The sequence below is a fragment of the Lytechinus pictus genome, chromosome 5 (genome assembly GCF_037042905.1).
Source record: "Lytechinus pictus isolate F3 Inbred chromosome 5, Lp3.0, whole genome shotgun sequence".
In the NCBI taxonomy this organism is placed as follows: domain Eukaryota; kingdom Metazoa; phylum Echinodermata; class Echinoidea; order Temnopleuroida; family Toxopneustidae; genus Lytechinus; species Lytechinus pictus.
Window position 1 is genome coordinate 9,711,890 of NC_087249.1, and position 14,320 is coordinate 9,726,209.

General features: G+C 36.0%; 1 protein-coding gene across 1 annotated transcript in view; it reads left to right on the forward strand.

Moving 5' to 3' along the window:
* LOC129262455 (E3 ubiquitin-protein ligase arih1-like) overlaps positions 1–12,446 on the forward strand; it is a 39,504-nt gene extending 27,058 nt beyond the window's left edge. Inside the window, exons 10-14 of the mRNA XM_064099775.1 lie at positions 872–929; positions 5,763–5,846; positions 6,657–6,833; positions 7,736–7,848; positions 8,853–12,446. Of these exons, the coding sequence (XP_063955845.1) occupies positions 872–929; positions 5,763–5,846; positions 6,657–6,833; positions 7,736–7,848; positions 8,853–8,937 (517 nt within the window). The 3' untranslated portion in view covers positions 8,938–12,446. The remainder of the gene's footprint in view (positions 1–871; positions 930–5,762; positions 5,847–6,656; positions 6,834–7,735; positions 7,849–8,852) is intronic.
* The last annotated feature ends 1,874 nt before the right edge of the window (positions 12,447–14,320 follow it).

The window sequence follows — 14,320 nt, forward strand, 5'->3', positions numbered from 1 at the left end:
CGTAAAGGCGAAGACAAAAGCTGTTGACTCTGCCTAGATTATGGGCTAGACTGGCTGAGACTTGGCCAGTCACTAGATTTGTCTTTATAAATTAAGGTCGAATAAAGGAGGTTGGACTGAAGTTAAAGGGGAATCCAACCCAAATAAAAACTTGTTTTTATAAGGAAAAGAAAAATCAGACAAGTTGATAGGTGAAAGTTTGAACAATATTGGACAAACAACAGGAAAGTTATGAATTTTTAAAAGTTGTAAATATTGTTAATCACTATACCCATGGAGACTTCAAATTGGCCGCATATGGGATGTCATAGTGATGTAAGGCAAGGACTACTCTTCCATGTACTCCAATACATATTATGGCTAAAATGTCATTTTTCCCAAAAGTTTTATTTCAAATTATATTTTTCTTTCATGAGAACATAAAACAATATACTACCTGGGTTATATTTAGATTACTGCCCCAGGGGAATGGGTACTTAGGAGAAAACCACAAATCCCTGATAATAAAGTACATGGCCTATGGGAAAGTTGTCCTTGCCCCTTGTCATAATTTACTTACCCAGTTGCCAATTTGAAATCTACATAGTATTAGTGATCTCAATTTTAAAGCAGCTATAACTTTCTTATTGCTTGTCCGATTTCTTTCAGACTTTCACCATTCTGTTTAATTTATTTTTCTCCTTCCCAACATAAAATTTTATGGCCAAGGCTGGATTCCCCTTTAAATGAATAAAATTATTGAATAAAGAGAGCCCCCCTGCCTTCTTTGGCTACCCCATTGGAGATATTCTTTATGTTGAACATGGCATTAGAGCTCAAGTAGAAATGCAAGTTCACCATAATACCTTTGCATCTTCTTGCTATTATCCAGGTACAACTGCAATAGGTATGATGAAGATGATGCAAGAAAAGCAAGGAACAACCAAGCGGTAAGTAAATATTCTTATTCAGAAACTTGGTGTCAGCAGGGCTCTGTCCAAACCAATCTCAAGTATGGAGTGTCACTTGTGTCAATATTTGCATCTAGAGGTTGTGTGCAGAATACAACTGTCCATTTCAGAACATAGAGAAGTGGTGATGATGATGATTTTGGTGATGGTGATGGTGGTGGTGATGATGATGGTGGTGGTGGTGGTGATGCTGATGGTGGTGGTGATGATGGTGGTGGTGGTGATGTTGATGATGATGATGGTGGTGGTGGTGATGATGATGATGATGGTGGTGGTGGTGTGATGATGGTGGTGGTGGTGGTGGTGATGATGGTGGTGGTGGTGGTGATGATGATGGCGGTGGTGATGATAATGGTGGTGGTGGTGATGATGATGGCGGTGGTGATGATAATGGTGGCGGTGGTGGTAGTAATGATGGTGGTGGTGGTGATGATAATGGTGGTGGTGATGGTGATGGTGGTGGTGGTGGTGGTGATGATGATGATGATGATGGTGATGATGATATTGATGATGTTGATGATGTTGTTGATGATGATGATGATGATATTGATGTTGATGATGATGGTGATGATGTTGATGATGATGATGATGATGTTGATGATGTTGATGATGATGATGATGATGATGATGATGATGATGATGATGATGATGATGATGATGATGATGATGATGATGATGATGGTGGTGGTGGTGGTGGTGGTGGTGGTGGTGGTGGTGGTGGTGGTGGTGGTGGTGGTGGTGGTGGTGGTGGTGGTGGTGATGATGATGATGATGATGATGGTGATTCAGCCTGGGAGTATATCTGGAATCATCGAAGCATTCAATCAGTTTACCAACAACCAGCAACCGAATACCACTTTTTACACTCATCGAATGGTTGCCAGATGTTTTGAGATATTTGAGATATTTGATTATCAAAATTACTTAACTATATTCTTCGATATTTGAAAACAAAGTAGAAGATAAATGAAATTTATGCTAAAATTTAATGAATTCCAAACATTGTAACTCTTTCAAGACACGACAGTGACAGCGCATCATCACTCAGCTGTGTTGATGGGCATGTGAGTTTGCTCTGTACTGGGACACTCGACTAAGGGTGTGTTTATGCTTCCATTGCGAGGACAGAATCAGCGTTTTCAAACGTCGATTCAAAACGCCGATCGTAAACGTGGTTCTGGGAGTGCTGTTTATGCTTAACTCTCAGAGGCGAAATCACGATCTCCAGCTGGCTTCGCATCGTAATTTTTGTTGAGCAGGAAAGCGAGGTCAAATTGCATGGGCGCGCCCTTTTTCGAAAAAAAAAATTCCGAGTGTTGTTATGGGGAAGGTACGTCGACTGTTATATAAACATCGAACAATTTCCGATATTTTAGTCATTGCATGGAGCTTTTTGATATAGCCATATAATTTCCACCATGGTGAGGATAATAGTAAGAAAAAATAAAGAATATTACGTATACAAAATAATAAAATATCTATTTGTTTATGCTACTGGGGCATCTGGCAATGTCTCCTCATTATAACTCATGTTCCTGGGTTTTTTTTGGTGTAAATCCCTCAACATTCATCGTGATGACAAATTGGAAGAGTAATACTATAGTAATAGTACTACACATGCAAAACAAGGGAAGATGAGAGGTAATTCCTTGGAGGTAACATGCGCCCATGTGGGTCAATGCGATTATTTGCCCACGGATTTTCATCTCACCGGAAGCATGTACCAAATGACGTCATTTAAACACGTTTACGATCGCGGTTCTGTTTATACTTCCCCAGAAAGCCTGATTCTGGTCAAACGACGTTTACAAACGCACCTTTTTGTGAGTTTACGATCGGCGTTTTGAAACAGCGTTTAAATGAAAGTAAGCATGGACGCAACCGTGTTTTGGACTAATCACGTTTGGAAACGCTGATTCTGGCCTGAAAAGTGGAAGCATAAACACGGCCTAATTCAACTGGCTCATTATGTGTGACCACATCCACTCCTATTACTCATGACAAATGGCACAAGACAAATACGCCCATAAGCGATTTGATATTGATGCAACACAATCACAGGAATCTTGATTGTTCAAACGATTGTTTTCCCTGGCAAACAATGATGATGATAATGAAAGTAAAAGGGAATGAAAGAATAATGTATATTTATCTCATTATTCTCCCAAGTTTTAGAAAATTGATGCTCCATTTTATTAATGTGATTTTAAACAATGGAGTATCATGTAGACAAGAGATAATAAATCGTTTTATGATATTTTGAAAAGGAATTTATTCAAAGACACTCAACGTCACAAAGTATTTAAATTCATATATGGGGGAAATTGTTTCACAAAACATCTCACATTTGCAATGCGCTTGATATATATTGAGAACAAGAAAATTGTAAATTAACCTACAAGTTCAGGAATATGCACTGTTTTATTTATGGTCCACTGAACCTAGGATTTGTGCATTCAAAGTAACCGATGATGGCTGATTTATAGGGCTGTTTGGGCAACCAATTTTATTTTTGATATTTTGTTGTAATGCCTATAATATCATGTATATGTTTCCACATTTTCTATATGTTTTAATGAGAATATTTATGTTTCTTTTGCCGGTAATTTGTCTATTGGTGCCTTAATGTGTATTTGAAATATATACGAATAGAACGTGAGTTTCTTGAGTTTTATGAGTTTTACTCCCGGTTTGGTTTGTATCATTTCTTAGTTCTTAGTCACATCCATCATCACTTTTAACACATTTTCATGATGCTCGTCAGGAAAGTATAATACGGTGCTCATCGCGTGGTATTTTAATAAGATAATAACTTAACCTAGGATTATTATCATTATTTATTTGACCAAATCATAATACAAACATAAGTGACTTTTATACATAGTAAAAACAAACAATACAGAATGGAGCAGTGCTACATGCTGGTCAGGGGTGATAAAAGCATAATAAATGGCTGTTGCTCAGAAGCATATCACCCCCACACGTACATGTAGCACTGCGTACAAATATCAAACTTACAAAACATACAAGGATTATGTCAAGACTGGAAAAGGATTTTGTTGCTGAGGAATACTAGGTTTCATTTTCTTTTAAAAATATTAACGATAAATGATTATGTACAAAATTCTCTTTCTGATTTTTTTTAATTAACTTTTTATACACTTTTCAATCCACAATATTAAGATAAATCTCAACCTGCTGAATACATGTACATAAATTGGCAACATGCTCTTAAAATGTACACATAGCTTATATTTTCTCAGAGTTAGCTGAATTATTGCTATAAGAATACCAACCAATATCTATTATCATAATAATTGGCTTTCAATCCACGACTGCTCAAAGTGCTTCGCAATTATTATTACCCGGTCACTGGATTCACAGCTTTTAACAGCCTGTCAGGCGCACACTTGCTAAACCAATCAAAATGACGGTTGTTTCCTAACGGTACCCAATTAGCACCTGGGTGAGAGTGGCAAAGTGTGGATTGACGCCTTGCCAAAGGACGCTAGGCCATGGTGGGATTCAAACACACAACCCTCTGATTGCAAGGCGAGAGTCAGAACCGCTACACCACAGTGCTTCCATCATCATTGTTGAATTGAATTGATCACTTTTATTTCATTTCTTATAATATTAAGACACTGGTAAAATAAAATTACAAAATAAAGTACATTCAAAATTAAATCACAAAGTGGTTGTGTTAATTGTGTCTTTAGCATGGTTTCCCAACTATGTTTCTTTCATTTTAGGCCCACATTTGTTTTCTTTCTTCACCATCTTTGATTTCTATTTCATCAGTGTTTCTTTGTTGTTGTTTTTTTTTTTGCTTGCTGTTCTCAGCTTTCCATGACAGCTAATGATAATTGGTTATTGACAGCATGTTGTAAATGACAATTGGAAAGTATTGCCAATGCACTTAATATTCAATATATATATATATATATATATGTATATATATATATATATATATGCCAGCATTTTTTTCTATATCTGCAAGGTTGCCCAGCCCATCAGCATACATGTACAATCTTGAATGCCCATTTCCTAAATTCTGTGCACCCAGTATAATTTTGAATAATGACTTATTTGAAGAATAATGCAGAGATATGCATTCGACTATAATAGCACAAAATTCAATGACTGGCCAGTGCCCAGTTTGCATGTTTAGGTGACTTGTTTGGACATAACATTCAATAACAAAAAATACAATTAATTGTTACCGTACACTTGACATTAAAAAAATCAAGCATGATTGCAATTTTTTAATGTGATTCGTTATTTAAAATTAAAGATATGGAAAATGAGTCATGATATTATGTTGGAAGAAGAGTGGCTTGCTTTATACAGTCCTACCTCTCTTATCCGGCCTATCTGGATGTCTCCATTGGCGGCGGAGTAGAGGATTATCTTTTGTGTTTGGGGGGGACGTCTATTGTTGTGTCCCCCCCAAACACAAAAGATAATCCTCTGCTGAGATTTTTTTTCCAATTCGATCTAGTACATGGGGAAATTAGATGTCAATCTAAACTCAATCCTACGCAAACTCACTTTGATTACATATATTTCAATATTGGGTCTCCCAGATCAGGATAAATCCCTTATCCAGATTGGTGCTGGTCCCAACATGTCCCGATAAGAGAGGTCAGACTGTATTGCCAGCCCTTTGCAGGAGTTTCATGCTGCTGCAGAAATTTATAGTTTACATGTGCTTTTGTTTGTCTGACGATGATTTTCTTGCTTTTGAAAACCATGTTCTGTGAGGATAGAGTACGAAACTAAAAAAATACTGTTGGTAATTGTTTTCCACAGCGATCGAGGCAAGCTTTAGAGAGGTACTTGTTCTACTGCAATCGCTACATGAATCACATGCAGAGTTTACGATTTGAGAACAAGGTAGGTTCATTCATTTTATCGTGGTGTCATCACTGCTTCTATGGTGGTACTAAAAAGTTAATGAACCCTACCAGAACATGCACTTCTTCGTGCCGAGTGTTGAATGTAGACAACAACGCTTCAGTGTTCAGCAAGCCTAAAAAAACAAACTGTATTGAATGTAATATTTTATTACCTGGATTCACAATTAAATATCAAAAACACGGAAGAACTTGAACACATTTAAAGTATGTTCATTTTCTGGTGGGTTTCACTAACTTTTTAGCACCACTCTATATTGTTTATCACTCAAAGATGCCCTTTGATTAGATTTGGTTTAAATTGAACATTTTGCTGGAATTGTTATTTTTTAGAAAAAAATGTAGTATTTTGAATTGAAGTTGTTTATTTTGTATTTACGGTAAGGGGGCAATTTACTGAAAGCTAAATCAATTTAAGACCAATATGAGTAGAATGCTGTTTATGAATTTGATTTTGACTTGAAATGTATTATATCTGTTTGAGATCATCCTTAGAACTACAAATTCCTTTGGCACTGCCCCTGACCTCATCTAGTCTCTTCCTCTGACCTCTAATAATAACATATTCTCTCACAGTAGTGCCTGTTATAGTGTCCCTTGTCATAAAATCTTGACATAATTTAAGTGTTAAGTTAACCCTCAAATAAAAAAATTTTATTCATATTTTCAGAAATGACATGTAAGCAAAATGCCATTTGTTAAAAATAATCAGTCGTAAGGTGTGCAGTGGCCTTTAGTTATACATTGCATTTAATTTCTCTCTCTCTCTCTCTCTCGCTCTCTCTTCCAGCTCTACGCCCAGATCAAACGTAAGATGGAGGAGATGCAGCAACATAATATGTCATGGATAGAGGTTCAGTTCTTGAAGAAAGCCGTCGACGTTCTGTGCCAGTGTCGCAGTACTCTCATGTACACCTACGTCTTTGCATTCTACCTCAAAAAGAACAACCAGTCCCTTATATTTGAGGTAATTAGTGACTTGCTACCAGATATTGATTTTTGTAATGCTCTCTTGTTCAATTTACCCCAGAAACGGTTATCTCAGCTTCAAAAGCTCCAAAATGCTGCAGCTCATATTGTTACATTGTCAAACATATTCTGACATATTACCCCAATTCTGAAGTCGCTGCACTGGCTCCCTAGCAAGGATGGGATGACTTTTAAGACTTTGTTGCTTGCCTTTCATTGCATTCATGGATCAGCTCCCCAATACAATCTTCCTTTTATCGATTATTACATACCCACCAGGTCTTTTCGTTCTTCAACATCTTGTTTGCTTGTGGTTCCAAAAGTTTCACAAACTTGGGTGGAAAGATCCTTTGCTCATGCGTGTCCCATGCTATGGAACAGACTTCCTGAAGACATCTAAAATTGTATTTCTATCGAGTCTTTCAAAAATGTTATGAAACTTTTTTTTTTACTTTTAATTTCTTTATGCGCCTTGAGCATTCTACAGGGTGGATTTGGCACTTTTTAATAATAATAATTATTATTAAATTGATAGAAGTTGTTTTGAGCTAAAATACTTCTTCTTGAATTTAAATTGTTTTCACCGTTTGGGGCATTTGGGGCAGTTTTCCATCCTACATGAATGTAACAAAGCCAATGCCTATTGTGTTGAATTTACATGGTCAATGTACTCTTATGTTTTCTAAAAGCTTCAAGGATGTTTCAAAATAAATTGCATACTCTCTTTTTTCTATCTTTGATATATTGAATTTTAAAAAATGAATGCTTCTTCAAAAATCATACTCTCTTTGTACCGTTCTCTTACCACTTGTAATGTATTTATGACCAAGTAAATTTCAATGAACAAAGGACTTACCAAGTAGATGATTTGAATACTATTCTTTCTGTATCATTTTTCAGGAGAATCAGAAGGACTTGGAGAATGCCACAGAGACTTTATCAGAATACCTAGAACGTGATATCACCTCTGATGCTCTAGCAGAAATCAAGCAAAAAGTGCAAGATAAATCAAGGTACTTGAGTCAAACTATTGGGTTGTGTGGTCTAGTGGTTAGAGCATTGGACTCATAACCGTAAGGTTGTGAGTTCGAATCCCCGCGCTGCCATTGTCTCCACTTTGATGAAAAGACCCGAGAGTCTATATGGTCACCCACTATGACTGATTAACTTGGACGAAAAGTGTTTCATAGGTAATTGGTTATGTACCGGCTTGGCATTATACCAGCAAAAAGCTGTCGTGCCGAGTTCCAGAAAGTTAGCTTTAATTGGCAAGTAACTTCAAAGGAAAGCTGTCTTACTTATTGGTTTATGTTTTTTCTGATGTTGCATATATTCTCATGAACCCCTGACATCAGATCAGGAGTATTGGTCATATTTTGAGGTACTTAAATAATGTAATATATTCTTTCTTTAAACCATTGCATGAGCACTCATAACATTTCATCAACTTCATCTTCATCATCATCATTATCATTATTATCACATTATCATCATCTTCATCATCATCATCACCATCATCGTCATCATTACCGTCATCATCATCACATCTCCATCACCATCATTACCATCACCACCATCATCATCATCGTCATCACCATCATCACCACCATCATCATCATCGTCATCATCATCATCACCACCACCACCACTAACACCATTACCACAATCAGTACCACTACTACTTCTACCACCGCCACCTCCAGTACTGAAACCACCACCATTACCACCACAATCACCTCCATCATCATCATCACTATTTATGTTAGGGGCTATAGCCTTTCTGTGATTGAAGCAATCCCTTAATTATTAATCCGGGCTTTAGTAGAAATTATTGAAACTAGCCTGTGTAAAAGTATTGTTCATTTTGACCGAGTGGAATTTGTGCAGAGCTCTTGTAAAGTTTGATCGTTTTTTTCTGGAACCCAGTCTATTTCCCTTTTATATATTAAAAAGACTTTCTCATAGTTATGTAAGAGATGAATAATGCAAGTCATTGTTTCTCACTATTCCATTCCAGGTACTGCGAGAGCAGGAGAAAGGTGTTACTAGAACACGTCCATGAAGGCTACGAGAAAGATCTCTGGGAGTATTACGATAATTGAATAGCAGACTAGCGGACTAGGAAGTGACTATTTTAGCCTGTTTAGAGGAGTATCGAGAGCAATTGACTTCCATCTATACTTTCCAAAATGAACGTGTTTGTCATGTGCATATCATTAATATAAAGACAAACTTGTACTGTTTTTCTTCATGTATCTGTAACGTTCGGTTTGTTTGTGTTCCCCTACTCCAAGTTACCTTTTTTCCGTTTCTGATTTCATATACTCATAAACCTAAGAATTTATTAGGTATCTGTATGCACATGAAAATAAACAACTGTCTTTGCAATGTAAAAAAAAAAAGCAAGAAAAAAATGAAGGAAAAAAAATTAAAAGAGCAATAGTTGTGAGAAGAATCTCTCATTACGTCTAGCTGGTGGTGATTATTGACTACTTTGCCACGTTTTCCAGTCGTATAGGGTTATTATAAGTTCAGCAATGGCAGTTGGTGTTGGGCCAATTCGTTCACCAGCCACAGAACAGTGCGGCCAACAAGTGCTGATTTTCAGTATTTAGTACTGTAAATGATAATATGCATGGTTTCGTGCAAATATTGATTTCTAAGGTTTCAGTTCATGTGTTGTCCTTTGGTATTTCTTTTAAACTACTGATTTCCTCACGAAAATGACTGATTTTCAGCTTTTAAAATACTGAAATGTTCTTATTTCTGTTGGTAGCTCTGACAGCACACTCTTGAACAAGGCTGGTGTTAAGGGATTCACATCATTCGGGGTTTAATATTTCTATGATGTTATTAGCATCGTTTCTTTATTTACCCACACACAATGTTGTAGCGGGGTCAGGCAGCCCAGTTTATGTTGCTAACACCAAACTTCAAATTACCCACTAATGGTTATAAGGTTGATTGTGACAGTTTGATCTTTCTGCTGCAGTGTTAATTTTTTAATCTGCATTACCGTGTGGTGAGTGGGAAACAAAAGAATAGTTGTTGACCAGCACAGACTTATAGGGAACAAATGTGTATGGCGTCCAGAGGAGGTGGTTGGAACTATGGTTCCTGAAGTGATGCTGGAATGCTACTATTTCCCGAGGGGTGCAGCCCCGAAGGAAAATGGTTGCATAAGCGTCGCTGAGGGGACCATAGTTTCACCAAACCTCCAATCAAAGGCCGTATTGGTTGATTTGAAGAAAAGCATATTTTTACGTTTAGGCGTTCCATAAAGCTTGATAATTGGTATATCAATTTACAAAGCAGCCACCCACTGGTTATTAAACTTTATGCAAAGAACCCAAAAAATTGCAATTCACCCCAAAATGTATTTTTAAAAAGCCCTTTGAAGTTGCAAACAATATGCATGATAGAATTATATTTGGGTCGATACAAAATGTACTTTGGTATGAATAAAAATAGGGAAATAGCCATCCTACAGATATTACTAACATATCCCCTCTTCCCCCAGATAAAGCCGTATAAAATTTGATCTCAGATCCAAATTACACCCTGATGACATCATTCTAGTACCTGACGATATGTGTAGGAGGTGCTTTTCTGCAGTAGGCTTCACTGTTCTGTTGGAATGATTAACATTGTAAAGTTACTAGAAGCAATCCAATTTTTATGTTGCAGGTTAGAGAACACACAAAGATGCCAATAATTGAATAATCTAGAATAGATGATGAAGTCATGTTAATAGTTTATATTATATTGCTTGTTATTTTTTTTATTGGTGATATTTTGGCTGGTCAAACTAAAAATAAAACTAAATCTCCTCTCAAAGAGATCTCAATATTTATCTTTCCCCTTGTACATTAACTATACAGCTAAAGAATCATAGCACATTTAATGCTCTCAACTTTAAAATCACCTCTATGTTGTCAACGCGCTGCCTTCTTTGCCAGTTGAGAATCGGAGGATGAAAGTGTTTGTTCAAAAGCGCTGTCAAATGATACTATCTTTTAGAGTAACAAGTTTTTATATGACTTTGATATTTATTCTCCCCTGGCTTCATATAGAGGTGTATAGATGACAGAATTTACCTGTAATTTTAACTTGGATATGTTCTAATTCAATTTGCTGCCGTTTAACGTTGCACGAGAGAAAATTGTTCCGAGGGGCAAATAATATTGTTACATTGCTCTATGTGGCAGTATCTGAAAGTCGGATGGGTGTCGGTTTCCACGGGGGAGTGGATTATTATTTTCTGATCACATAATTTTGGTGAAAAGCATCGAAAATGCCTGTAACAGAGATATCTTTTGGGGAAGGCAAACCCAGTGTAACAGCGACAGATTCTTTGGCAAAGTCTGCAATGGCTTGGGCAACTGTCAGGCCGGTGAAAAGTGAGATGATGATTTAAGGCATTATATACATAACGTCAGCTGGTCATGAATGCCATTCTATTTTGGGTGATTTATATTAGAATGGTGTCAGATTCCCCGGCAATGAAAACACTAGATAATTTGCCTTTGAAGGTAAAAGATGACAGCAAACAATTATTTCACGAGAAAGTCTTAAAACTCAAGGTTCTGTTCGAACTCGTGTTGAGATCGTTACCACAACTGGTATTTATCATTAAACACTGAAGTGTTATCAAAGAACAGATCAGAAGAGAAGAGAAAATGCAGTCTGACTGCATTTGAAGATAATGAGATATCCCAATGCACATGTGCACAGTAGGATCAACATGCAGCATCTGTTGCAAAAAAAAAGATGAATATTCAGTTTTAGAACTGGACTAGACTACTCTTAGTATATACATGTGTATGTCATTGTATGAACATAATGATGTTTAGCTGTTATGATGAAGTGTAGTTTAACAAAAGGCTGTGTACACACTGATTGTTGTTAACGATGGAACTTCAAAGTGCTAATGTTCCAATTTTTAGCAAATATACGACCCAAGAAGGGGGTGCTTCTGTGTGGAATTTCAAGCCAAGGACTCGAAGGGTCTTGTTAATCTGACCGCCATTTACCGTCTATATATCAGCTGTGTCCCCTGGCCAGGTTCTCTCATTAATCTTCATCAAACTTGCTTTAAATTTAAGAAATAGAACGTCGTGGGCTGTCTTTTATTTTTATGTTTCATCTTGTACAAGAAAAAGTTGATGATTTACAATCAACCACAGCCTAAAGGAGAGACTTTTTTTAACACCAAATAGAACCCTCTGCACTATAGTAAATGTTAGGTGATGTATATAACCAAGCATAATGATGATTGACCCATAGATTTTCGTGGAAATGGAGTCCCAAAACCTTACTGTCATATCCTGCTATATCTCTTTTATATATGGATGGGCGTGGGTCTGAACACAGCCGGATGAATGAGGTCTAGTTGTTTGACGTTCAGTTTGCTCCAAAACAGTGGCTACCTTTGTGGAATGTTTACGAGACTCTATAACTGTTACTGCCTATTCATCCCAGAGTTTGGATGTGACTGAATCAAAAGATTGCAATTGCATTGTTCTCTCATATGTACCATTGGATTTGTATTCTTTCAAACTTGCAATATGTAAAAGAAAAAAAAACGAAAGCAGCTCTTGTAGTATAGTAGCCTTAGAATTAGTCACTTACTTCAGTCGTAGGAAAGTCTTCAACTTCAATCTTCCCCTTCTCGAGCGACTTCTGTCTCCTTTTAATTTTCATTCCATCTTGTTCTCATTAAAATTTGGTTCATCGCTATCTATCTTTCCTGTGATTCCTTGTCTTCTTCCGCTCCACTTTTACAAAAGAAAGCAAGTTTTATTTCCTTAATAAAGGAATAATTTGTGTCTGTCATTTGCATAAATGTCAGTGCATTGGTGCAGTGGTTTACCAGTCATATCGCATATCAGAATGAGTTTGTTTGAGTTTTTTTTATATTCAGGGGGTAGTACACCCTGACGAAAACTTTGTTGTAAAAATAGCAGAAAAAAATAATTTGAAAATATTGGAGGTTTGAAGGATATCCATTAAAGATCAAAAAAGTTATTAGAATTTCAAGTTATTGATTTGTGATGTCATTAACGAGCAGCTGCGCCATATGTTATGTAATATAAATTTCATTTTTTAATGGTTCGTGATGACATTTTTTATTTTCTTTTTTAGGAGCGGGTGTTAAATCATCTGTGTATTGATATTCTTACGGTACAATGAAAACCATTTCCAATTTTCAGAGAAAATAACATTTCATTTATTTTTTGCCATACGATATGTAGGAAAGCCTCTCGCATATGATTTCACATATCAAATAATTAAAATTCTATTAACTTTTTTATTCTTTGATGGATTTTCCTCAAACCTTTGCCAATATATATATATATTTTTGCCACTTTTACAATTAACTTTTTTAGTCAGGGTGAACTTCCCCTTTAAGTTATTTTTGGAAGAAGGAATCCGAATTTCAAATATGAAAACAGATAAAAAATAGTTTTCTTTTGTTTAAAATAGAGCAGTATTCCTCTAACCCCTATTCCATGTTCTATTCCATGAATACCTTTATCACAATTTGATTCACTTGTTTTTCTTCTACGATCTATAATCTATTTATTATTGATCTCATGGCAACAAATATAATCTTGATTTTTGCATGCAAACCTAATTCATACATGTTTTAATATGAAAACTTCAAATTCTAGATTTCATGCCTATATGACTTTCACATATGATTGAAATGTTTAATTGAATCTTATTTCTATCTAGCTATGAATTCAGCATCAAAATTTAGATTAGGGCAATTATAACGAGATCTGGAAGTGAATTTATGATTTTTTTAAAGTCAAGAGGCGACAACGTTGAAAAATGCATAATAGTTTTTAGACGTCTGTCTGCAAAAAATGGTATGTGTGTGTGCTAGTTTAATAGCATGTAGCTCAAATAGAATACACTTAACCTCTTTCAGCGTTACCACAATGAGACGTTTCACTGTTTTCATGCTTCTATAAGCCGATAAGCATGATAGGAAAATGTATAAAGTTTGTTCAGTCTATTTAAATGTTTTTTGGGGGAATCCAGTTTACAGCCTGGATGAGAGTGTGAATGAGAAGATTTTGAATTGAATTTTTTGTTTGCATGTCGAGATATGATGAGAGTTGAACATTTTTTTATACCGTTTACTGACTTAACAATGCTGGTCAATTAGAATCACATGAATGAAACAATGTGTATAAAAGGTGCAGCAAAAATATTTGTTGGTTAATATACACACATATATGTGTATAAAATTGATACTGTCTGAACTACATCAGTTAGATCGATGCAGGATATTTTATGATACTTACTGGAGTTGCAGTCTTTAATACTATTTTGATCTGCTGTTTTGGGCATTCTTGATTTGTAATTTCTTTTGTGGGAATCAATCAATGTGTACATTGTATAGAATGATTATCAGACATATACGTGGTTACATAATACAAGGCAGATTGTATATTCCTGTTAAAGAAAAGCCTC